Here is a 23,709-nt window from a genome sequence, read left to right as displayed (position 1 = left end):
AGGACATAAGCCAAAGAATGTCAGTTCAATTAAATTGTCATTTTTAGGATAAGAGCCATTTAAAATAGTCTAAAATTATTTTAATTTATCAGAGCAGTTTTATTTTGAGTTAGGAAGATGCGAGAGTGACGGTAAATAGCTACTCTTAGGATGTGTTCTTTTGGGATATTTGAGTGCTTTGAGTGTAATAAGGAAGGGGGCCTGGGGCGAAGAGGACGGGGTGTGAAGGGTGCAGACGAACAGCAGTGTGTGGGGAGAGGGCCCCAAGAGAAGTACAACGTGGCTTCCAGGGATGCCTGCTCAGTAGGAGTGCAGGAAGATCAGGGAACTGGATGGAAGTGGCATTTCAGCTGACTCAGGGAGGGTAGGATTGCAGTAGGAGCTGTTGGGAAGCCCAGGAAGAGGGCATGGCTCGAGGCCAAAGCAAAGAAACAGGGATGTTTCATTGACACTCAGGAAATGGAAAGCTGTGTAGATTGAAAATGATTCTAGTGGGGGTTGAAAAGTGTCATCTAACTGAAATAAGGAAGACATACCGTGTGCCAGACACTGCTGAAGGTATTTAGTGTTTAAAGCTAAAAAGATAGAGGGGAGATTAAAAACTTTCTTAAATGGCAACTAACAGGGTTTCGACTTTGTTTTTTGAGGCTTAAGTCCGTGAAGCTGGCATTTTGAGCCTTGAAGTGCTGTTGCCTCCTTTAGGAAATGACAGTTATTAATTGAATTATTACTATGTGCCATGAACTGTCCAAAGGGCTTTCTATATGTTAGTTTTTTTTTATTCCTCACAGTGCTTCTGCAAGGGTTCTCACCTCATTAAGATCAGAAAACTAAGGCCCAGAGAAGTTAAGTAGTCTGCCCAACACCACACGAGAGGGCTAGGTTATAAACCCAGGAGTAGGCTCTAAATCCTATCCTATAATCTGAACCAGGAAAATAAATAGAACAGTGGTATAAAGAATTCACTGGGAAATGGAGGCTGGAGACAAACCAGCTAAGAAACGGTTGTCATAATTCAAGGAAAAGGAAATAACAAGAATACATAAGGCAGGAACACTTTATGGGAGGAAAGAGGGAAATTCATATTGGAGTGGCTCCTAGTCCAGGCTGATCAGTCATCCTGAAGTGGTCCCTAGAGGGCAGGCTTTTGCTCACCCACGAGCTCCAGGGGAGTGAATCATGGCTGTCTGGTGTTCCACCTGGCTTTGTTGATACTGCCTTGGTGGATTGCAAGCTTAAGAATGGAACAGAAAATAAAATAAGTAGGGGAACTTTTGGAACTTGATATTTTTTTGACGTTTGCTTTGGCTTTCTCATTAGTCTAGGCTTGAAGTGGATAGCTTAGGACTAGATTAAGTAGATCCACTGATTCCATCGTTTGTACCCAGAAGCTCCAGGGTGGGCCAGAAATGCAGAGTGGTATAATAACAGTTTTGTCCAAATAGGTATTTAAAGAAATACTGGTTTTTCTGACTTCAGCTAAATTTAGATCAACCATAAAATGGAATAAAGGAAATCATTTATGCTGGTAAAATTAGTTTTATTGGTATGGTCTTATGAACTCTAGGTAAATAAGGTAATATTTAAAGAAAAACTTTTTTTTTCCTTATAGAATGGCATTCACATGTTCATTTTGTAAATTCCGAACGTTTGAAGAAAAAGATATTGAACTACATCTGGAAAGTTCCTCACACCAGGAAACACTAGATCATATTCAGAAACAAACCAAATTTGATAAAGTAGTTATGGAGTTTTTGCATGTAAGTAGCTGTTTTTAAAATTAGAAGCACTTTATCTGATATCTTAATGTTTTACTTTTTCAGTTTCCCATCTCTCTCCCATTTTAACTTTCTAAAAATTTAGTTTACTGTTTACTTAAAGAGTTCTTAAAAAATATTAGCTCGGACTTAGATGTGAATTCCTCTGTGATAGATTTTAGATTTGTAATTTGAGGGATGATTTTATGTTTTTCACATTAGTTTCTAGCAGAGGTGTCAGGAAAAGGATTCCTTTAACAACTGTTTATTGATGCAGAATCAGCCGTCATTCACTGAGAGTCTACTCTGTACCTTGTGCTGTGCTGGGTACTTTCATTCATCGTTTCATTTGAGCCTCAGCACAACTCCTTTTTATCATGAAAGATCATACTCAGAGCAGTGTAGTGACTCAGTTAAGTGGCAGTCTGAATTCAGAGCCAGAGAGTTGGTGCCTGTTTGGTGTCCTTTATATTATCAGTGTGTGGTCACCAGTTCAACAGTTCTTCCTGAATACTTAACAAAAGGTGCTGTGCAGGGACCGAAGACACAGATACCACCCTCTGTGAACTAACAGTAATTGGAAAGAGAACACTCTCGTATATCCACAGATGGCACAGTTAAGTTGAAGGGCCAGGAGTGAGAATGTAGGCAGGGGGGTTTGAAGAAGGGGAGGATAGTTGGGGCCAGGGATGCTTAAGGAGGGGACTAGAGCTAGACTGCTAATTGTACATACAGTTAATTTGGACAAAAGCATGGAATTTTTATGGGATTAGAAATACAATGATCATTCATTCCTCCACATCCTTGCAGAATTCTGTACCTTTACAGACATTTCTTTCTGTAATTTCATTCCTTAACCGGTTCCTAGTTGTCATTTAGGACTTAAGTACTCAACTGCCTTGAGAAGACCTCTTGACTCTCCTTGATTTCTCTTGTTCTTTATGCCTAAAGTACATTTTTTTCTTTTTAAATTTTTATTTAAATTCTAGTTAGTTAACATATAGTGCAATATTGGTTTCAGGAGTAGAAACAGTGATTCATCACTTACATACAACACCCAGTGCTCATCATGACAAGTGCCCTCCTTAATGCCCATCCCCCATCTAGCCCATCCCCCACCCACCTCCTTCCATCAACCCTCAGGTTGTTCTCTATTGTTGAGTCTCTTTTGATTTGTTTCCCTCTCTCCCCGCCCCCCTTTTTCTATGTTCATCTGTTTTGTTTCCAAATTTAATTTAATTCCACATATGAGTGAAAGAAATCCCATGGTATTTGTCTTTTCTGACTGGCTTATTTCGCTTAGCATAATACACTCTAGCTCCATCCATGTCATGGCAAATGGCACAGTTTCATTCTTTTTGATGGCTGAGTAATATTCCACTGTGTGTGTGTGTGTGTGTGTGTGTGTGTGTGTGTGTGTGTGTACACCACATCTTTATCCATTCATCAGTCAGTGGACATTTGGGCTCTTTCCATAGGTTGGCTATTATTGATATAAAATACATTTTGAAAGCAAATACTTTTTATAAGTGTTTTAGTAATTTCTTTGTATTTTATGATCGTCTTTTTCAACTGAATTGTAAGCTCCTTGAGAACAGATATTAGTTCTTCTATAACGGATGTTATCTTCCATAGGCTGAGTTTGCTGCTAAGCACATTCTAAGTGCTCACTGAAAACTTTTTGGCTTTCTTCCTATTTGTTTTATAGGAATGTATGGTGAATAAATTCAAGAAAACATCTATTCGTAAGCAACAGACAAATAATCAAACAGAAGTAGTTAAAATAATTGAAAAAGATGTTATGGAAGGTAAGTATTTAAACAAATTATTTTAGATAATTTAGATTGAGTTCATAGTCAAATGTGGTAGCCGTGAGTAGGTTATTAGAAATGAACTTTGACTTCCTCTTCTCATGCTTATAAGTTTATCACTATCTACCGTTATGTCTCTCACTTCAGTTACAAGAAAAACCAGCTTTTACTCTAGATGGAAGTGAATTCTTCCATCTGTCTTCTGTTTTATTCCTTCTCATCTCTTCTGCTCAAATAGTGAACTCTTCTGTTTTTTAGTCTTTCTTTCTTTTTTGATTCTGTTTCTGAAGCCTACACTTTCATCTTTAATAAAGAAAAAAACTCTCCAAAGAAACAAAGGAAAAGAAAAGAAAAACAGACACTAGTTTCCCTAACTCCTTGAACTTGCTTTTCTCCTTGAACAACTGTGCTTCTTTAAGCATAGTCCACACTGATCTGTTTGTTCACTGCCCGTCACTACTGTTCCACAGTAGAACACTTTCTGCTACCAGTGGTCTCCTGAAACTGCTCTGATGGAGATTTCTGACACTAGCTTCAGTAGGTTCTTCTGAATCATGATCTTACTTCTGCAGCAGCATTTTTTACTGCTCTTCGTGAACGTGCTTCCTCCCTTGGATTCTGTGGTATATCACTGTCCTGATGTTCTTTATTCCCTTGCTGTTGTTTACTTGTGCTTTTCTTTCTCCATGAGGGTCTTACAAGTTGGTATTTCCTACTGCTCTTCCTTAGTTCCATTATCTTCTCTTTTTGTATTCCTTCCTCATGATTCATCGATTTGCAGAGATCAAACTGACACCTATATGTTGATTACTTACACATTTGTATCCCTAGCACAGATCTCTCCTCTGAACCCTAGTGTCGAACATCCAACTGCCCACTGCCTTCTCTCTTTAGCAGCCTCACAAAATCCGTGTATCAAAAAAATTTGTATACTCTTTGAGCATCCTCCACCCCATACAGAAAAATAACAAAAACCCTGTTGACCTGTCTTTTATCTACCTTGGAAGGTGGCCCCATGATCAAAGCCTTCTAGAAGTATGAAGTTAGCCCTAAGTAATTTTATTTTACTATATCTGTAACATTGTATCTTATCACTTCTGTCTTTTAAATATCTTTCAGGTCTGCTTCTTTACCTCTTTAAATATTACATGTGTTCAAATCTCTATCTGTTCTCTTGGCAGTTATTATTTTCTTAACTAGTTTCCATACTTCCGGTCTTTCTTATCTCTAATTCTACTGCATGATTTATATTACTTCAAGAATTTTAGCTCGTTCTCCATCCTCTACAGGATAAATTTCAAATTCCTATGCCTGGCATGCAAAGATTTCCATGGTATAGGCCCTGGTCTTTTTTTCTCTTTTGTCCTTTCTTTATTCTTAGTGCCCCAGCCATACTGAATTACTTGCAATTCCCATAAAGTGCCATTTTCTCTCACACCTTTCCCTTGCATATATTTATATCTTTACCTATAATAAATCTTGATCACAGTTTTCAGGATCCAGCATGTATTTTGTTTCTTGTCAATCCAATCTTGACATCTTTTTTCCTATCCCTGCCCACCCACATTTATTATGGAAATTCTTTTCTTACTAAAAAATCAACATTTGTCTTCTTTTATGTTATATTTTTAGGGGATGGACTTCTAGGCCTCAGAACATGATTGTATAACATGATTAGGAAAAATAATGTCATTATACTTTCTAATTTTATCTGTTATCCATATTTTTAATCTTTATGTGTAGATTTATGAGATGTGGTAGAAAAACTTAACTTACATACTTCGATCCTTTTTTGGGAAGAAGGGGTTATAAATAACCATGGAAACAAAATAATAAAAACTCGTTTTGTCAGAAATAAGAATATGTAAATCATTACTTTTATTAATAACTGGCTTTCTTTTGTAGGTGTTACTGCAGATGATCACATGATGAAAGTAGAGACTGTTCACTGCAGTGCATGCAGTGTGTATATCCCTGCTTTACATAGCTCTGTGCAGCAGCACCTAAAATCTCCTGATCATATCAAAGGGAAGCAGGTAAGTTTTGATCTATCTTAATTAAGTCATTGAATTATTCATCAGTCCTTTATTGTCCTTTAAAGGCCATTGTTTCACACCTAACCTGCTTCCATACAGCCTATTAATCTCCTGTGTAAAAAACTATAAAGATTACCTAGAGGGGCAGCATAGCATCGTAGTTAAGCATGGTGGTTGAGATTGGGCTGTGGAGCAAGAATTCCTGGGTTTGAGTTCTGGTTCAGTATATAACATGTGGTAAGCAAGGAAATTAACTTTTGTCTAAGTTTCCTTATCTGTAAAATGGAGATGGATAATCATTCTACTCTTGCATAACTGTTTAAAGATAAAGTTAGTTGAAGTATAAACAACACTTAAAATGGTGCCTGCCTAGTATAAGCCTTATGTAGTGTAAGCTTACATAGTGTAAGCCTTCAGGAAATCATAGCTGTTGAATTGTTCTTCTCATGAACACTTTTTTAAGTTTGTACAAAATAGTTTTATGAGGAGAGACAGTGTGTGTATGTGTGTTTTAGATCAAAAAAGAAAGATTTGATTATAACATAAGTTTTTCTGACGGCTGGGAAAAATAAACTAATATTATCAGTTATTGTCTGTTGTTACGTTTCTGAATAGAATTTACTCAGAAATTCTAGGAAAAATGTACTGTTTTCTTTTTGATTGGCATATTTCTGCATTTGTATTGGTTGATTTTATTTAGTCCAGTTTATTTAAAATAAGTGTTTATATTGTGGGAAACTAGCTCATTTGAGAAGCAAATTTAAAAATTCAAATAACAGGGACTTAAGTTTTATTTATGTTTTTAAGATTTATTTAGAGAGCGAGAGAATGCATGCACATGTGCGCGCCTGCGCATAAGTGAGCAGGGGCGGGAGGGGTAGGGGGGAAGAGGATCCTGAAGCAGACTCTACGCTGAGTGTGGAGCCCAACCCCGGGCTCAATCCCAGGACCCCAAGATCATCACCTCAGCTGAAATCAGGAGTCGGCCACTTAACAGACTGAGCCACCCAGGTGCCCCCAAAGACTTAAGTTTTTTTTTTTTTTAAGATTTTTTATTTATTTATTCATGAGAGACGGGGGGGGGAGAGGGAGAGAGAGAGAGAGAGAGAGAGAGAGAGAGAAGCAGAGGGAGAAGCAGGCTCCCAAGGAGCAGGGAGCCCGATGCGGGACTCGATCCCAGGACCTTGGGATCATGACCTGAGCCGAAGGCAGATGCTTAACCATCTGAGCCACCCAGGCGCCCCAGACTTAAGTTTTAAATAGAACATACCCGAGTCTTAAATTCATATTTTGTATTGATCTGATCCTCACTTAACTCAGACTTTGTTAGACACTTTGAGCACGTATAATCTTTTAAAAATCTTTGTACTTTCTCTTCTCTTTTGATATTCCCTTGACACTTTTTTGGCAACTAGACATTCCATAGTATTACCTTTCCTCCTTTATATAATGTAGTCTTACGCTAACTACAGTCCAGAGGAAGACTAATTACTCTAGCAGTATGGAAAATTTCTCTTTCTTTTTTGATAGCATGAAAATTAGTAGTTGGAAGAGTTGGGGCAGGGGGACGCGCATGTGGAGTAGGAAGGAGAGAAAGCAGCTATCTAGTAGATCTAGATGTATCATATTTGGTGACAGTGTTTTTTAATGAGTCTGATTGGCTTATTGAATCTTCATTGTTTTAATCCCTGGATGATTTAGATTGTATCACAGTAGCTGTTGTTGCTTTATAGCTTAATTTGCCAGAACGTAAATCATTTAAATCTGAGAATTTGAGCATACAATGTTGTTTTAATTATAGAAATATTTTCATGGTATGGTTTTCAAGTACCTCAGTGTGTTCTATTTTTCATAGGCGTATAAGGAGCAAATAAAAAGAGAAAGTGTCTTGACTGCAACAAGCATTTTAAATAATCCAATAGTGAAGGCACGATACGAACGTTTTGTTAAGGTAAGATTTTACGGCAAAACCTTTTTAGGTTGTATCGTAGTATCTTTATAATTGAATGGTGACATAGTAACTATGATGTCTAAATATAGTGCAACATTAGGAGGACTTTTACTTAATATCTTGCATATAGGTAAAACATCCTTTTTCCTAATTGTTGGGATTTTTTTGGGTGAGGGAACAAGAAGCCATTCCTCTCTTATCCCTTTCTCACTCTGGATCATTTGAGAGATATGCGGGAAGGAGTCTGATAGATCAAAATGTCAGCTTTATTCTTGATTTTTATTTGTTTATTTTTTATTTTATTTTATTTTATTTTTTTAAAGATTTTATTATTTGAGATAGCGAGAGAGAGAGCATGAGCAGGGGGCAGATGGAGAGGGAGAAGCAGACTCCATGCTGAGCAGGGAGCCCAACACGGGCCCCCATCTCAGGACCCCAGGGTCATGACCTGAGCGGAAGGCAGATGCTTAACTGACTGAGTCACCCAGGTACCCCTATTCTTGATTTTTAAAGAAAGGACAACTTGGGGATATGTCTTACGTGTGTGGTTACTGTGGACCTTTTGTATTTCACTTCTAAGTTGGATGAACTTACCTCTCCCCAGCCCCTGTTACTGGTTCAGCTAGACAGCAGTAGGCTTCCCCTGGTTTACCACGTGGCCTGGCCTACAGTAGACTAGAACGCACCCTGTCTGTTGCTAGGAAGACCCAAAAGAGGGGACCCAGAAAGGACTAAGTTGTACATGCCCAGTTTCTTCTTCCAAGCATATTAATTGGTTAAGTTGTTCTTCCTTGGATAAAAGTTGGAGCGAAAGTGGGAAGTCAGGTATGCTGCTTCAGAAAAAGCTCCCTCATGGAATCAGGAGGCCAGGAGGAGGTTTGCCCTGAATGTTAGTAAACGCAGATGTGAACAGTTAGGTAGACCTGGCACACTGCTTCTTGGGATTTTTAGCCATATGCTCTTGTGGTAATCCTTCTTTACATAAAATTCTTTACATATTATATATACTTAGTGTACAAATAAGAATTTACTATTATTCAGGAAATTAACAGAAATGCATTTTAGAGGTTAGCTTTTGAGTCTTTGTAAAATAATACCTCATTTAAAATCATTCCACATTGAAGAGAGCTGTTATGTTGAAAATTTGTAAGTCTGTTATTTACATTTGTAACTAAATCTTGATTTTGTGGATTAGAGAAGTTTATCTTGGCTGTTGTAGTGATTAACAGGTACTTTGTGAAGAAGCCTGATTGACCATTAACTTATACCTCAACCAAGTGACTTACAAGCTGAATAAATCTCAGTTCTTTCATCTTGTTCCTGAGGGTCCTATTTTCTGATTTGTCATATTTGTCACTTTTACTACATTCTTGGCACCATTTTTAAAAGGTGAATGCAGAAATTGTAACAGAGTAATGCAGTCCAACAACAACAACAAAAAAATAGTGACTGCAGCCCTAATTGAAATTCAATTTTTTGGGAGATATGGCATCAAAAAGGTAAGAGCACCATTGCTAAATGAGGAAAAATGAGATTTTTATCCTTGCTATATCACAAACTTTTGAGAAGTTAATAATGGTTTCTATTGATGTATGAAAGTAATAGTTAATGAGGGAAGAATACAAATGTGAGTTTCTATGTAGACTTTTCAAGCTACACTTGAGAGTCACTTCATGGAATGAGAGACATCACTGGTGGGAGTGTTTCTCATGTGCATATTGTGGAGAAAGTACCTGAACTGAGGAGAACTCTTCTAGAATTTTTTTACTATGAATGTGATCCATGGACCAGCAATATTGGCATCTCCTGGGAGTTCATTAGAAATGCAGTTTCATTTGAACAAGATCCCAGTTGATTCATAGACATGTTAAAATTCAACAAGCATTGAGACATGTTAAATTTCAAGAAGCACTGGTGTCACATTACTCAGTGATATCCCTTTGTTCAGCTTTCCTATCTGCTCTGTTCCCTGCTGTTACTCCCCAGAACATCCTCTGCCCATGGTCAGCTCTGTTCATCACTTAAAACTCTTTAATCTTTAAGTGTTCTCCGTCTGACAAAATATCTTTTTTAATCTTTGTCCCATGAAAATAATCAGTTCGTCAATTTCCCCTAATTCTCCAACTGTATCACCTTGTTTTACCTTCACGCTCTGGCCTGGATACTCATGGTCAGTCCTTATAACAATGCAGTGCTGCCATTCTAAAATTCCTCACTTACTTGTTCTGCCACTTAGCAGTTCCCAGCACTATGCCATGGTTAGGTTTTTTTTTTTTATTTTTTAAAGATTTTATTTATTTGAGAGAGAGAGAGAGATTGAGAGCACAAGCAGGGGGAGCGAGAGGGTGAGGGAGAAGCAGGCTCCCCACTGAGCAGGGAGCCCTATGCCGGGGCTTGATCCCAGGACCTGGAGATCATGACTTGAGCCGAAGGCAGACACTTAACAAAGTTAAGGGTGGCAAAGGTGCCACCCAGGCGCCCTTCTGGTCAGCTTTATTAACTGTCTTGCTGTAGATGTCATGGAATTGTACCAATACTGTGTTTGTTAGATTTTCACTGCAGTTCACACTAACTTTGCCTATTATCATTCAATGTAATGTGCTTCCTGCAGTGACTGTTTCAAAGCTTTTCCACTCTTAACATATCTAGATGTCATCCTCACTCTCTTTACTTCCCATGTTCTTATCACTTCTCTTGCTTTAGGGAGATTGAGACCATTAGGTGTGAACTGTAAGTTTTCTTCTTCCTGCATTAGATTTATGTACCTTACTCTCACCTTTATTGTTATCTGTGAAGAAAGATACCCCCTTTTTGCCCTTGACCTGTATTCTTGTTTGCATCAGTTTTCTCTCTCCTTGCTTGTATCTTGTTCCCTGTTTATTATTTTATTCTTCTGCAAACAGACATGCTTCTAAGTTCCCTAAACTAAAAATGACACACTTTTCCTACTCTGCCCCTTCCCATCTTACCTTTTCTCTTTTATCACCATCCTTAGGAAGGTAGTTTACCTTGCATTGTGCTCTTTACTTCCGCTCTTTAACTTGGTAGTTCTCAACTGGAGACATGTAATTAGAATTCCTTGTGAAGCTGAAATCAAACAAAAAGCTGCCTAGGCCCTCTTTAAGAGCTTCTGAATTAGAGTTTTCCAAACTTCTCATTAATATCTCCTGAAATGCTTCTGAAGTATGCAGGTTACCACATCTCTCCCCTGGAAAATTTTCATTCAGGATGTCTGAAATTGGTTCAGGAACTTGTGTTTTTAGCAAGAGCTCTAGTACTTGACTAAATTAAAGTCTCAGAGTGGGGACTTGGGCCTGTGGGTTTTGAGAGCTTAGAGGAAATTACGACGATTCATTCTTGGGCAGTCGTTGCTGTCCGGCTTACACTTAGATCATACTTTTGGAACTGCTCTAAGATAACTGGTGACTTAATTTTCAAATAAATTTTTTTAACATTTTTTATTTACTATTTTAAACATATGAAAGTTAAGGGGATAGTGTAATAAATCCCCCAAGTACCCTCATTCAACTTTAATAATTATCAACTCTAGTGACCTTTTTCAATTCTTTTCTAGTATTACCTCTGCATCATTTGATACTGTTAATATGTCACTTATTCTTGAAACTTTGTTTTGCCAGATAATATTTTACTATCTGCGGTTTCCTCCTGCACCGAGTATTTTTTTTTCTCTTTTTCCTAACTTCTGTCCCTGTAGTATAGGCACTTTCAGTGGGTTTTTATCATCAGCCCTTTTATCCTGCTTACTTCCCTGGCCTCACTATTCACTCTGTGCAAACAATTGACAAATCTCAATGTCTTACTTTGAACTCTCTTCTCTTTTGAGTTGTGAATTTAAAGCTGCCTCTTAGACATTTAGACATCTTAAATTCTAACTATATGTAGCATACATCTGCTTCTTCCACTCTCCCCATCCTAATTTACATATTCTGTTAATGGTGCTGCTGCATCTTTTACACTCCTTTCCTGGCTTAGTAGAGTAACCACCTCACTGGTATTTCTTCTCTTATGACTTCAGTTCATCCTGTGCATTCCTACCTGATGGGTCGTGAAGTATAGCACCAGGCTTAACTTTGCTGTTTAATAACCTTCATTGCCTCTTCATTTCTTACTATATTAATATAGCCTTCTGATATGGTCTAGTTTATGAGACTTAATCCAGACACATAATCAAGTATTTATGTACCTTAAAATAATAAAGTTGTATCTGTGAATTACAGATTTTTTTTTTTTAAGATTTATTTATTTGAGAGACAGCACGAGCAGGGGCAGAGACAGCGGGAGAGGGAGAAGCAGACCCCCTGCTGATCAGGGAGCCTGATGCGCAGGGCTCCATCCCAGGATCCCAAGATCATGACCTGAGCCAAAGGCAGACGCTTAACTGACTGAATCACCCAGGCACCCATAGTGAATTAAAGATTTATCTACTTTTTTAAAGTAAAAGTAAGGCATATCTAATAGGTACCTGATTTTCATTCATTTGAATTTTAAAAAAGACTTGATTTTCATTTGAGTGTTCTAAAGAGATCCTACCATAGTAGTACATTGAATCCTGGTGTAATTTAGTAGAACATAAATCTTTGCTTTATCTACTTTATTTCTACCAAGCCCATATTTGCTTTTGTCATATACATATGATTTTAGAAATTCAGTTAGGAAAATGTGGCCTTTAAGCATTCCAGTTTATGGGATGTTAAGTAGTGACTTTAGTAATCTATATACCCACATTGGTAGGAAATAGGTACTGAACAATTAGTGAATTTGTCATGAGTTAAAAAGCTTCAAATTGTATTTATTTTTAATGTTATAGCAAATAAAAATTTCACTGATAACAAAAATGAATGTACTGATTTTAAAAGCTATTTTTCCTCATGCTTTTTAGGGTGAGAATCCTTTTGAAATTCAAGACCATTCTCAAGATCAACAAATAGAAGGAGATGAGGAAGAGGAAGAAAAGATTGATGAACCTATTGAAGAAGAGGAGGAGGAGGAGGAGGAAGAAGAGGAGGAAGTGGGGGAAGTAGAGGAAGTAGAAGAAGTGGAGGAAGCAGAGGAAGTGGGAGAAGGAGGAGGAGTAGAGGGCGTAGGAGACCCAGAGGAAGCAGGGGACATAGAGGCAGCGGGGGAAGGAGAGGCAGCGGGGGAAGGAGAGGCAGCGGGGGAAGAAGCAAAGGAAGAGCCTGTCGACTTCCCTGTTGACCAACCTGAAGAAAATTAAATATAAGGTATTAGTCAGATTTAAAAGAAGCTTTAAATTTCTCTCCTAATATGGAAAAGGGTAAGAATTTTAATAGTTTAAAATATGAGAATTAACACCCATGTTGCATGCATTCCACACATTCAGATTTGTTTTATATAATTTCTAAATGTTCGGCATTTGTTTAATAAAATGAAGGTAAGACTATTTTAGTTTAGTTTTTATAGCTACCAAACTTAGATTAGATAAATTGTTTGTATAATTTTTAAGCTTAATTTTTATTACTTTATTGGTGTTAAGGATAACAGATGTGTATTGTTAGTATATCTACTCTAATCATTTGAACTTAAATGCTGCTGTTGGGAGTATATATTCAAGTGTGCGTTAATGTTTTGAATACTTACCCTGGAAGAGATAAATTGGGCAAGTATTTTGTGCTCTGACTGTGTATTTTTTTACGGCATTGGACATTGAATAGTAATTTGCGTTAAGATACGCTTAAAGGCTTTTTGTGACCATGTTTCCCTTTGTAGCAATAAAACGATTTTTACAAAAACTCTTTCCCTGGATTAGCAATTTTAAATGAAACAGAATTCATTAATTAAATGAATATTTAAAATGAGCTTTTTGCCTTAATGTAGGAATTTAGCTCACAGATATATCAAGATGATTGAGAAGAGTTGAATTAAAGAAAAAAACTTCAGTCATTTTTTAAAAGTACTACTAAAATATTTTTTAACATACTTCACGTTGAGGTCAGTCTATAACTGACTTGTTTATACTTGTTTCAGTTCCTTCCTTTTCTTTATGCCTATGTCAGTTCTTGAAATCTTCTTGAAAATACATTTGGATACAAATGATTTTTTATAGTTGTGTTAGTTCTTTTGTCATGTCTGTTTTTAGCTGAAGAACCAAGAAGCAAACTATCACTTTTCTAAAAAAGAAGTATTTCTCTCTTGAATATATATATATTTTTTAACTTTTTGTAGTTTATAGGCTTACATACTGAAAAAGAGAAGATGAGATTGACAGTCTATTTTCAAATGACCATCTATGTCACTGAAAAGTAGTGCTCTTATTTCTTTGAATCTTCACTCTGGCCTCTGTTGAGAGAGGGACTCTTAGTGAAATAAACTAACTTCCCAAAATTTTGAGGCATTGAATGGATGAGTATACATACGGGAATATTAAGTAATTTTAAAGCATTAAGTACATGAGTGTATAGGCATTTGTAGCATTTCACAGGTAATTTCTCTTTTTGCATACAACAGAGCTTTTAAAAATACATTTTTGGGGGCCAATATGGGTTCATTGTTTGGGGCTAGATTTGCTTATCTTTAAGCTTTAAGTCCTTTGTATCCACTTATAGGAATTTAGAGCCAAATAAGAGGTTAGTTGAAGACTGGAGAAATTTGGATCCTAGCTAAGAGTCTGTATTTACTTAAATAGGCTTCAGAAAGCCTTTGTGCTTAGGAGTTAAAATTTTAAGGGTAATAGGACTTGATCAGCGGTCTTGATTCTCACTTATTTATTTATTTATTTAGTTTCTCCTTTATTTGAAAATGTTTATGTAGGGGTAAGGTCAAAGGAGAACAGATCCTTTTGGATTATAATTAGTGGGTTCTTTTGGTACTAAGTAGGGTGTTTTTTTTTTAAAAAAGAATGTCCCTAGTAATTTGAGATTTGAAACTTTTGGAAAGAATCCTGTAACAATCTGTAGAACAACTTCTAAGTAAGCATTTTATTTATTTATTTGATTTTTAAAAATATTTTAAGTAATCTCTATACCCAGCATGGGGCTCGAACTCAAAATTCCAAGATCAAGATTCTGACACTTCACTGAGTGAGCCAGCCAGGTGCTCCATAAATGTTTTAGAATAAGAGATGACATCTAAGTAGTAATTTTGGTGGGAAACATGTAAAAACCTTTACTCAGACTGGCTTATTTGCAAGGTATTATTATTAATAAAGGTATTTTGTCATTGTACTTACTTCAGATATTCAAATTTATGTATATCCTATTAGATAATTTGTAGATAGGCAGTTTAATTTGCAGGCAGATTAATTTTTGTGATCCTTTGAGTTTATATTTTCAATACTTTTGTGCTAAGAATTTATATGATATCCTTAATAACCTTTCAGCTTCTGTTATCCAAGTATTACTTGTTTATTAAACATCTAAACATGTAGTTTTAATAACCAAAGAAATTTATTTACAACTTACACAGTTGTTTAAGCCAGATCCCTAAGGACCATCCTGTATTCTTCCCTTTTTATCACCTCCCATCTCCAGTCTATCAGAAAGTCCGTGTTTTCCACTTCCAAAATTTATCTGCCCCCTCCCTCTTCCACGTCTTGTGCTACCAATCGCAGTTCAAGTCCCCATCATCTCTTTCCTGGACTATTAAAATACTTTATAAACTAATCTTGTTTCTAGTTTTGCCCTGCTAGATTCAGTTTTCCACACAGAAGTCTAGTCTTCTAAAAATATAATAAAGATAACACTAGTCTCCTGCTGCTTTTTGTATCTTACGCTTACTCATGGTAATCAGGCCTGGCCTAGCATTCCTGCTTTATATCACGCTGTTCTTCTCACTGGCCGTGGTGGCCTTCTGTTAGCTTTTAAATGAATCTCTTCCCTATGTCCAGACCTTTGCACTTTCTGTAATCTATACCTGTCAGCTTTTTTTGGACTCTATCCTTTAGGTCACCTTCAATGTTAAGACGAGGCTTTTCTAAGGAAACATAAGAGCAGTAGTTCTTAAATTTTTGTAAAAGTGAGGATTTGGGGCCCCTGTACCCCAGATTTACTAGACCATATTCTTGGGAGATGATGTATTTTAATAGATGCCCAGGTGATTCTGATGGTAGTGGTCAGTGATTGCATTTCAAGAACACTTAATAGTGGCCTCTAATTTCTAGTGCACGCAACTCCTGTATCAAAGCAGGAGCTTCTGCCCTTTAGTCGACAGGCACAGGTTTGGGGAATTCTCATAATGTTTTACAAAAGCATTGGAATGACCTGTTAGAAATTTCTGGGAGTCAGAAAACTGGACCTTGTTCTTGTTTTTGTTCTTTTTCTCCCATTAGGTTATGTAATTCTTACAAGTTGAAGTTCTAATAACAGAACTAACAGTTTTCCCATATAACAAGCTCTTTCATATCATTCCCCTACTTGAGATCCTTTATTGGCTTTTTATACCTATCAGTGTAACATCCAGATTCTTTTGATATGCCCTCTGTGGTTCTGTATGTTCTGTTCCTTGCCTGCTTCTCCAGCCTTGTATCTCAGTCTTGAACATATTTATATTAACTCCCGGTGCCTGTAAACATTTGAATTGATGATATGCTTCAGGAGAGGCAGAATGTTTCCTAGAGTTGCCAAGATTTAATTATAATCTGTGTTATAAAATCTAGCTATTATATTTTATATTACTATACTATAGCATATTATAAAATATACTTGTATTTTATAATGTAATATTTTATAATGGTATAGTATTATGTAACACATCTAAAAAACCATTGATCCTAAGAATGGGGTGAAAATTCTTAGCAATTTGTATACCCAAATCATGGACATATAGAAAAAAAAACTATAAGGGCAAATGTTGGTAATGCATGTTAAAATGTGTTTGAGAATTCTCTTTTTATTGGCAAGATTGTTCTTATTTACAAGTAGTTGGTATCAGATTATCTTATTAACCAGACTTACATTATTTGACATTTACTTTGCCTTTCCTTGCTGTGAATACAAACTTTATGTATATGTAAAATACACATAGCATAAAACTTAACACTTTCACCATTTTTGAGCATACATTTCAGAGGCGTTAATGACAAACTTGATTACAATTTGGAATCCGTGGTAGTTCTGCTGATGGACAGAAAATGGAGTAGTCATGCAGGCAGAAGTGTTTTAGTCCATGTGACAGTTACAGTTCATATTTAAATTAACAGTTTGATTTTATTTGGTAGTTCCTACCCAGATGGCTGGTTCTCTCTTTGTTATGCCGACAAAATCAGGGAACCTGCAAGCCTGGGGGTAGACCTTTGGGTGTGGGAAATTCAGTCCCTGTTGCCACCAATTTGGGCCTCCTTCGGAAGCAGTTATGCTGGTCTCTTCCCGCATTTCCCTTCCCCTTCTGATTTTCCTAGTTTGTGTTTAAAAATTTTCTTAAAGACTGTGTTTGAGGTGGGGGTGAGGCAGAGTTGCTGGTGATAAGAGATGGCCTTCTTGGTGACCGAGAGTGTAGAAGGGAACAACTGTAAGCAGCTTAGTTATTAGATGAATAGAAATTATGAATTTGGGGGGAGATCCAGATCAAAATGACATACTGGGTTCAAGTCATTATCTTCTGAAGTTCTATTAAAATTACAGAAACTATACAATGATAATTACAGTAATAAAAATAAATTCATAATTGCACTAGAAAGATACCAAGGTTGCTGTGAAGCATTTCTAGAAGATACAAAACAAGGAACCAGATCTTGGTGAAACAGAGAGCCACAGTCCACATAGAGATGAAAGTTAAGGAAGCACCTCCTTATTTATTTATTTATTTATTTATTTATGAGAGAGAGAGAGAGTAGAGGTGGGGAGGGGCAAAGGGAGAGGGAGAGAGGGAACTTGGGCATGGAGCCTGACGCGGGGCTGGATCTCAAAGCCCCTGAGATCATGACCTGAGCCGAGATCATGACCTGAGCCTAAATCAAGACTTGGATGCTTAACTGACTGAGCCACCCAGATGCCCACACCTCCATTTTTAGAGGCAACTGTCAGAGTGGGTGGCTTTAGTATGGTAAGCCATGTTATTGAAAGACTGAATAGTTATGCTAGTCCCTGGCTTGGGAATCTTGGTCCATGATATTCCTCCAGTTTAAAGCCATAACACAGCTTACTGTTTGCCAATTAGAGTGAAACTTCTGATGTAGTAGACTCACAGAACATATATATAGCAGCCATCAAAGTATGGTAATGCCTTAGGTGTTTTGTGGATACCACAAGGGGTTTTGATTCCTCATATTTAGAAAACAGGCAATCCGAAAAACCTGGTGACTGTCCATTTTCCATTTTTCCAACTGATTCCACCCCCCTCCTCCCTCACACAATTGAAATGCCAGGTTCTTTGTAATCAAAATCTGCCAGGGAGTTTCACTCAAATTGAGAAAATAAACACCAGGTAACAACACCAAAAAATCTAGTAGTTTTGCAAATCACCAACGGCAAGCCTCCCACTGCCTGTTTCCATATGGATTTTAAAATTTTTAAAGGTTGTAGAGAACAAAAATAAAATGTGACAGATACCTAATGTGTCTTCCAAAGCCTAAAATATTTATTAACTGGCCCTTTACTGAAAAAGTTTGCTGACCACCTAGGTTCAGTTCTTATTTAGCCATGACAGTCTGTGCGGTAGCAACAGATACTTAAGGAAAAGAGCAGCACGAAGGCTAGATAGTAAACTTAACAAGCAGAGATAATCCTGGGGATATAATGCAGGTTAAACAAAAACAAAACCCTTTAAACTTTAAAGTGTTTTAGTAAATACTAAAGTAAATTTAGTATTTTATGTAATAATAATTAGCAATAATTATACTAAGTATTTTCATATGTAATCCTTAGATATAGTATTATATATCATTATATTATAATCTCCGAAGAATTTTAGAGGTTTTTGCACTAATTTAAAAAAAAACACGAACTGTAATAAGAAAAATATCTCGGAAATAAAAAATAGTTGCTAAAATAAAAATGTATTTTAGGCCAAGGAGTTGAATAAACATGGCTGAAAATCAAATTAGTGAGCTAGAATTTTAAGCTGAGGGGCACTTCCAGAATCGTGTAAGAAAAGGTCAAAAGGTAGAAATGAGAAAAGTTGAGACAGAAGATCCAGGTAAATACCATCCATTTAAAATGAAACTTCTTGAGGTTAGGAGACATATGTATAGAGAATTTAGCATTGAAAGTCCTACATCTATCACAGTGCTGGGTGCATTGTAAATGCTCAGTGAATATTTTTGAATCAGTGAATATATGTATGTATGCATAGGAGGTGCAGAAGTTGAGAGCAGAAAAAAGTGAAGAAAAGAAATAGGAAAAATTTTTTTTTCTGATGAAAGACTGACCACATACTAAAAGTCTGAAGTACTGAGTAAAAATAATGAAAAAGGAGACAAGCACTTAAAATATATCCTGACAAAATTTCTGTAATCCCAGGATAATGAAAACAATCTCAAAATTTCTAAAGAAAAACAATTACCTATAAGGGGAAAGAATCACATTGGTCTCAGATTTGTCAAATGTACGTTGGGATGCTAGAAGGTACTGTTATTTTTATAAAGTATGGGAAAATTATTTTGAATTTAGAATTCTATAGAGTTAAACTGTTGTTTTTATTTTTTTTTTAAAGATTTTATTTTTGACAGAGAGATAGCAAGAGCAGGAGTACAAACGGGGAGCAGGAGAGGGAGAAGCAGGCTTCCGATGTGGGGCTCGATCCCAGGACCCTGTGATCATGACCTGAGCCGAAGGCAGACTCTTAACCGTCTGAGCCACGCAGGTGCCCCTAAACTGTCGTTTTAAGAAAGAGGGCACAATAGAGACATTTTAGAAATTCAAGAACATGGATTCAGAAATTAACTATCACAAAACTGCACAACATGTTAATCAAATTATAATGAAAAACTTGACGAGGAACTGGCATATTTGCAATCAGAGCTAAGTATTTGAACACAGCTCTTTATCAGAAATTATTAGCTGAAGAAATTGAGGACACTGGTTTTGAACCATGTAATTCAAAAACTTTAAGAATTATAGAGTATTTCTTTTCAAATACCATGAAAAATGACCAAAAGCAGGCCACAAAGAAATTACATACAGGCTCCTTCCTGTTATCACAATGCAGTGAGTTAGAAATTAACAAGTGGATAGCAATCAATTAACAAAATCTAGTCAGATATAAAAGAAAACATGGTCCTTGTAATGCTTACATTTAAAATGAAACAACAACTTATGAAAATTTAAGGAAGAATTCCTATTTTATTTAAGCTCTTCCAGATTATACAGAAATCTGAAATACCTCTCAGTTTGGTCTCTGAGACTAGCAGAACCCTTATTCTGTAATGTTGCCCATCAAAGACAACTATAGGCCCATCTCACTTAGGAACAAATGTAATTATTGAAAAAACATTAGCAAATTAAATCTGAGAGTATGTCATGATAAAATGGGGTTTATCCTGAGCATAGAGCATAATCTTATTATAACTCAATACATTAGGAAATCTATTACTGTAATTAAAAAAAGGCAGATGAATTAAAAAAAAATCACATGATAATCTCAGCAGATGCTGGAAAAACATTTCCTAAAATTTAACACTCAATCCAGATTTAAATCTTGTCAGGCTTGGAATAGAAAGAAAGCTGTTTAACTTGGCTGAGGATGTCTTAACGGAAACATTCAGCAAACAACCACATTTGAGATAGGAACAAGCCTGTTGTCTATAGAATCACTTAATGACAAGAAATAGAAATATTAGGAGAGAACAGCCATTATTTCAGGCAGTGTGATGTGGAGATAGTACATCTAAGAGAATTAATTGACAAACTATTGGAGATAGGGGTGCCTGGGTGGCTCAGTGGGTTAAGCACCTGACTCGATTTTGGCTCAGGTCATGATCTCAGGGTTGTGAGATGGAACCTTGCTTCAGGGAAGTCTGCACTGCACATGGAACCTGCTTAAGATTCTCTCCCTCTTCCTCTGCCTGCCATCCCCCCCACCCCCCATGGGGCATGCATGCACTTGTGTGCACTCTTTCTCAAGAAAAAAAAAACTGTTAGAAATAATAAAAGGTACTTTTGTTTAATAGTTCAACATATGAAAATCTGTAGCTTTCTGTAGACCAGTATGGCCAATTAGAAATTAACTTAAAAAAATCTTACTTGCAATAAAAATCTAAACTATTATTTAGTTATAAACTTTATGGGAAAAATGCAAGATCCATATGAGGAAAACTACACATTTTTTTTTAGAAGATTTTATTTATTTGAGAGAGAGAACAAGCAGTGGGGAGGGGCAGAGAGAGAGAGAGAGAAGCAGACTCCCTGCTGAGCAGGAAGCCTGATGCAAGGCTTGATCCCAGAACCCGGAGATCATGACCTGAGCCAAAGGCAGACGCTTAACTGACTGAGCCACCCAGGTGCCCCCAAAACTACAAATTTAGTAAAGGGTATAAAATGCCTGAATGATTAGTAAACATTCTGTTCCTGTTTGTAAAAACTTAATATTGTCCAAATGTTAATTATCCTCAAATGAATTCATAAATTAGTTACAATACGATTTTGTTACTTAGAATTTGTGTTGTAAAGACAAGGTTAAAAATAATAGTGGCTTAAGATTGCAGTCTTTCATATGAAAGTTCAGGTAGGCAGTGCCAGGGTGGTGGTGGTGCCTTTCCAGGTGTTGTAAACTGAGGCTCACTCTGTATTGTTCTGCCATCTTCAAAACCCTAACCTCTAGTCATCCTGTCTCTGTTTCTGTCAGTGGAGAGGAAGAAGAGAAGAAAGTCACACACCTTCACAGTAGGAACAGGTCCCAGAAATTGCACCTGTGTTTGTACATTATTTCCATTGCTTACAACAGCCACATGAATGCACCTGCCAAGAAGGCGGGGAATTGTATTTATTCGATAGGACATCTTTCCAGCTAAAAAGCAGGGGTTCTATTTTAGGAAAGGGGAAAATGGATATACATAGCAGTGTATGCCATTTAAACTGATTCAGAAGTTCATATGCAAATAAAAACAAAAAAAAACAATGAAAATTTAGTTTATGTTTCTTACTAGAAATGTAAAACAATATGTCAAATAACAAGTAGGTAAATAGATACGTGAAACATTAAAGAGTCAATATTATTTAAATATATATATATAGTATATGATGAAGGTATAATTTTGAATCATGGATAAAATATAAAGTACCCTAAAAATGGTTTTGGAGACAGAGGAGTCACACTGGGAAAAGACCTACCTATGTCATACTTTGCACAAAAATAAATTTCAGGTGGATTAAAGAGATAAAGGTACGAACCCCTACACAAGTATTAAAATGTAAGGAGCTTATTTATAATTTTGTGTTTTTCTCAGTAAGATCTAAGATCCAGCAGACATAGGGAAAAATACTGACAAATATGGTACATAAAAGAAATGACTGCGGGGTGTAAGACACTCTAAACAAAGTTGAAAGAGAGTAGTAAAAGAGAAGAATATTTGCAGTACAAGAGACCAAAGATTAAGTCAATAAAGAGCTTCCATTTTTCAACCATTATGTTAATAAACATTCAAAGATTTATAATAGCCACTTTTGGTGAAAAAGTCCCTCTTCTGCATAGTTGATGGGTGAATAAATCGTTTCACCTTATTTGGAGGGCAATTTGGAAGTAACTAGCAAAATTTTAAATGTACAGACTATTTGATCCAGCCATCCCGCCTATAAATAGCTATTCATTTGCTTGAGATCACAAATGCCTGAAATGTGCATGAATACAAAGATTACTTATTTCACCTCATCTAAAATGTATTGAGCCTAATACTTCTTTACTTTTACCAGAAGGTGTCAAAAAAGGTTTTTAACACAACAAATACCACCTGGCTGATAGCAATGGTGAGATGCCATCAATTTTAAGATGTATTCCAGCCTGATGGATAATAAAATGGGGGGGTGAGTGTGTCTAAGAACTGCTGAAAAAAGAGTATAAAAGAATGGTCTTTGCAGCATCATTTGTAATAATGAGAAACTGGGAACCTAAATATTTTGACGTGGAAAAATCTCCAAGACATACTGTTCAGAAGAAAAAAGGAGTTCTAATATATGTATTAGAGTTTTACTTGGAAGAGATATATGTATAAACTCCAAACTATGTACTTGTATAGAAATGCACAAAAATAAAAGTAATGTATTTACATAGAGGAGAAATTGGAAACGGTACATAGTGTTTACTTGTGAGGAGGAAAGTTGCATTGTGAAAATGTTTTTTTCTTAACTGCTTATTTCTGTTTTTTTCTTTTTTAAATAATAAGGATATAGTCATGTGTCATGTTTATAATGTAAATGTTTCAAAAGAATCTGGAAAATACAGAGAAATATAAAGAATAAAATAAACACCCAGAGTACAATCACCCAGATAAATAGCACCATTAACAGTTTTTGTGTATTTCTTTCTAATCCATTTTTCTTTGCAACTGGGTAGATGTTGACACTGTTCTTTGAGGTAGGAGGAAACAGGAATAGCAGGTGTAGGTGAGGAAGACGAGAAATCATTTTGGGGGCGTGTTAAGTTGGCATTGCCTGTGGGGCACTGAAATGGTGATGTCAAGTAAGCAATTGGATATATGGTCATGGAGCATAGGGGGAGCTCATGATCAACTTAGAGTATTAATGCTTTCCCTTTCAGGTGATGGATTTTAATATTCATGTGTCTGACACAAATAAAAATGTCATTTCTTGTGGCAGCATAGTGTAACATGACATATTAGCCCTGGAATTCAGCAACTCTTCCTTCCCTGCTGTTCCCCACCCCCTACCCTCGTGTATCATTTTCTAGTCCCGTCCATCTGTCCATCTTGGGAAAAACATTTAAATGAAAAAAAGCCTCAATTTTCCTATCTACAAAATGAAGGTAATGTTACCTGCCTTGCACTATTGTTGCCAAAATTAAATATGTAGCACTGTCTGGAGTGCTTTGCTCTCAACATTTAAATATTAGTTTTTTTACTGTTACCTAAATATATCAGTGCACATGTATTTGTTTCTTTTTAAGTAGAGATAAAAGAGAAATGGGAGTACTGACTTGGTAAGTCCTTGGTAAAATTAATACAGAAATTTAGTTTTTTTTTTCCACATTCATTTTAACATAAGTCTTGATCTTTCATGATGTGTTTTAAA

General features: G+C 36.4%; 1 protein-coding gene across 1 annotated transcript in view; it reads left to right on the top strand.

Annotated features, from left to right (window-relative positions):
- The window catches only part of ZNF326 (zinc finger protein 326), a 34,883-nt gene extending 21,552 nt beyond the window's left edge, over positions 1–13,331 (top strand). Inside the window, exons 8-12 of the mRNA XM_025872157.2 lie at positions 1,613–1,760; positions 3,466–3,565; positions 5,474–5,604; positions 7,460–7,555; positions 12,456–13,331. Coding sequence (XP_025727942.1) covers positions 1,613–1,760; positions 3,466–3,565; positions 5,474–5,604; positions 7,460–7,555; positions 12,456–12,791 — 811 coding nt within the window. The 3' untranslated portion in view covers positions 12,792–13,331. The remainder of the gene's footprint in view (positions 1–1,612; positions 1,761–3,465; positions 3,566–5,473; positions 5,605–7,459; positions 7,556–12,455) is intronic.
- Positions 13,332–23,709: the final 10,378 nt, after the last annotated feature.

This window comes from Callorhinus ursinus, unplaced genomic scaffold, assembly GCF_003265705.2.
Source record: "Callorhinus ursinus isolate GAN/ISIS: 27379988/994484 unplaced genomic scaffold, GSC_fseal_2.0 scaffold9, whole genome shotgun sequence".
Taxonomy (NCBI): domain Eukaryota; kingdom Metazoa; phylum Chordata; class Mammalia; order Carnivora; family Otariidae; genus Callorhinus; species Callorhinus ursinus.
This window is presented reverse-complemented; position numbering and strand designations above follow the sequence as displayed.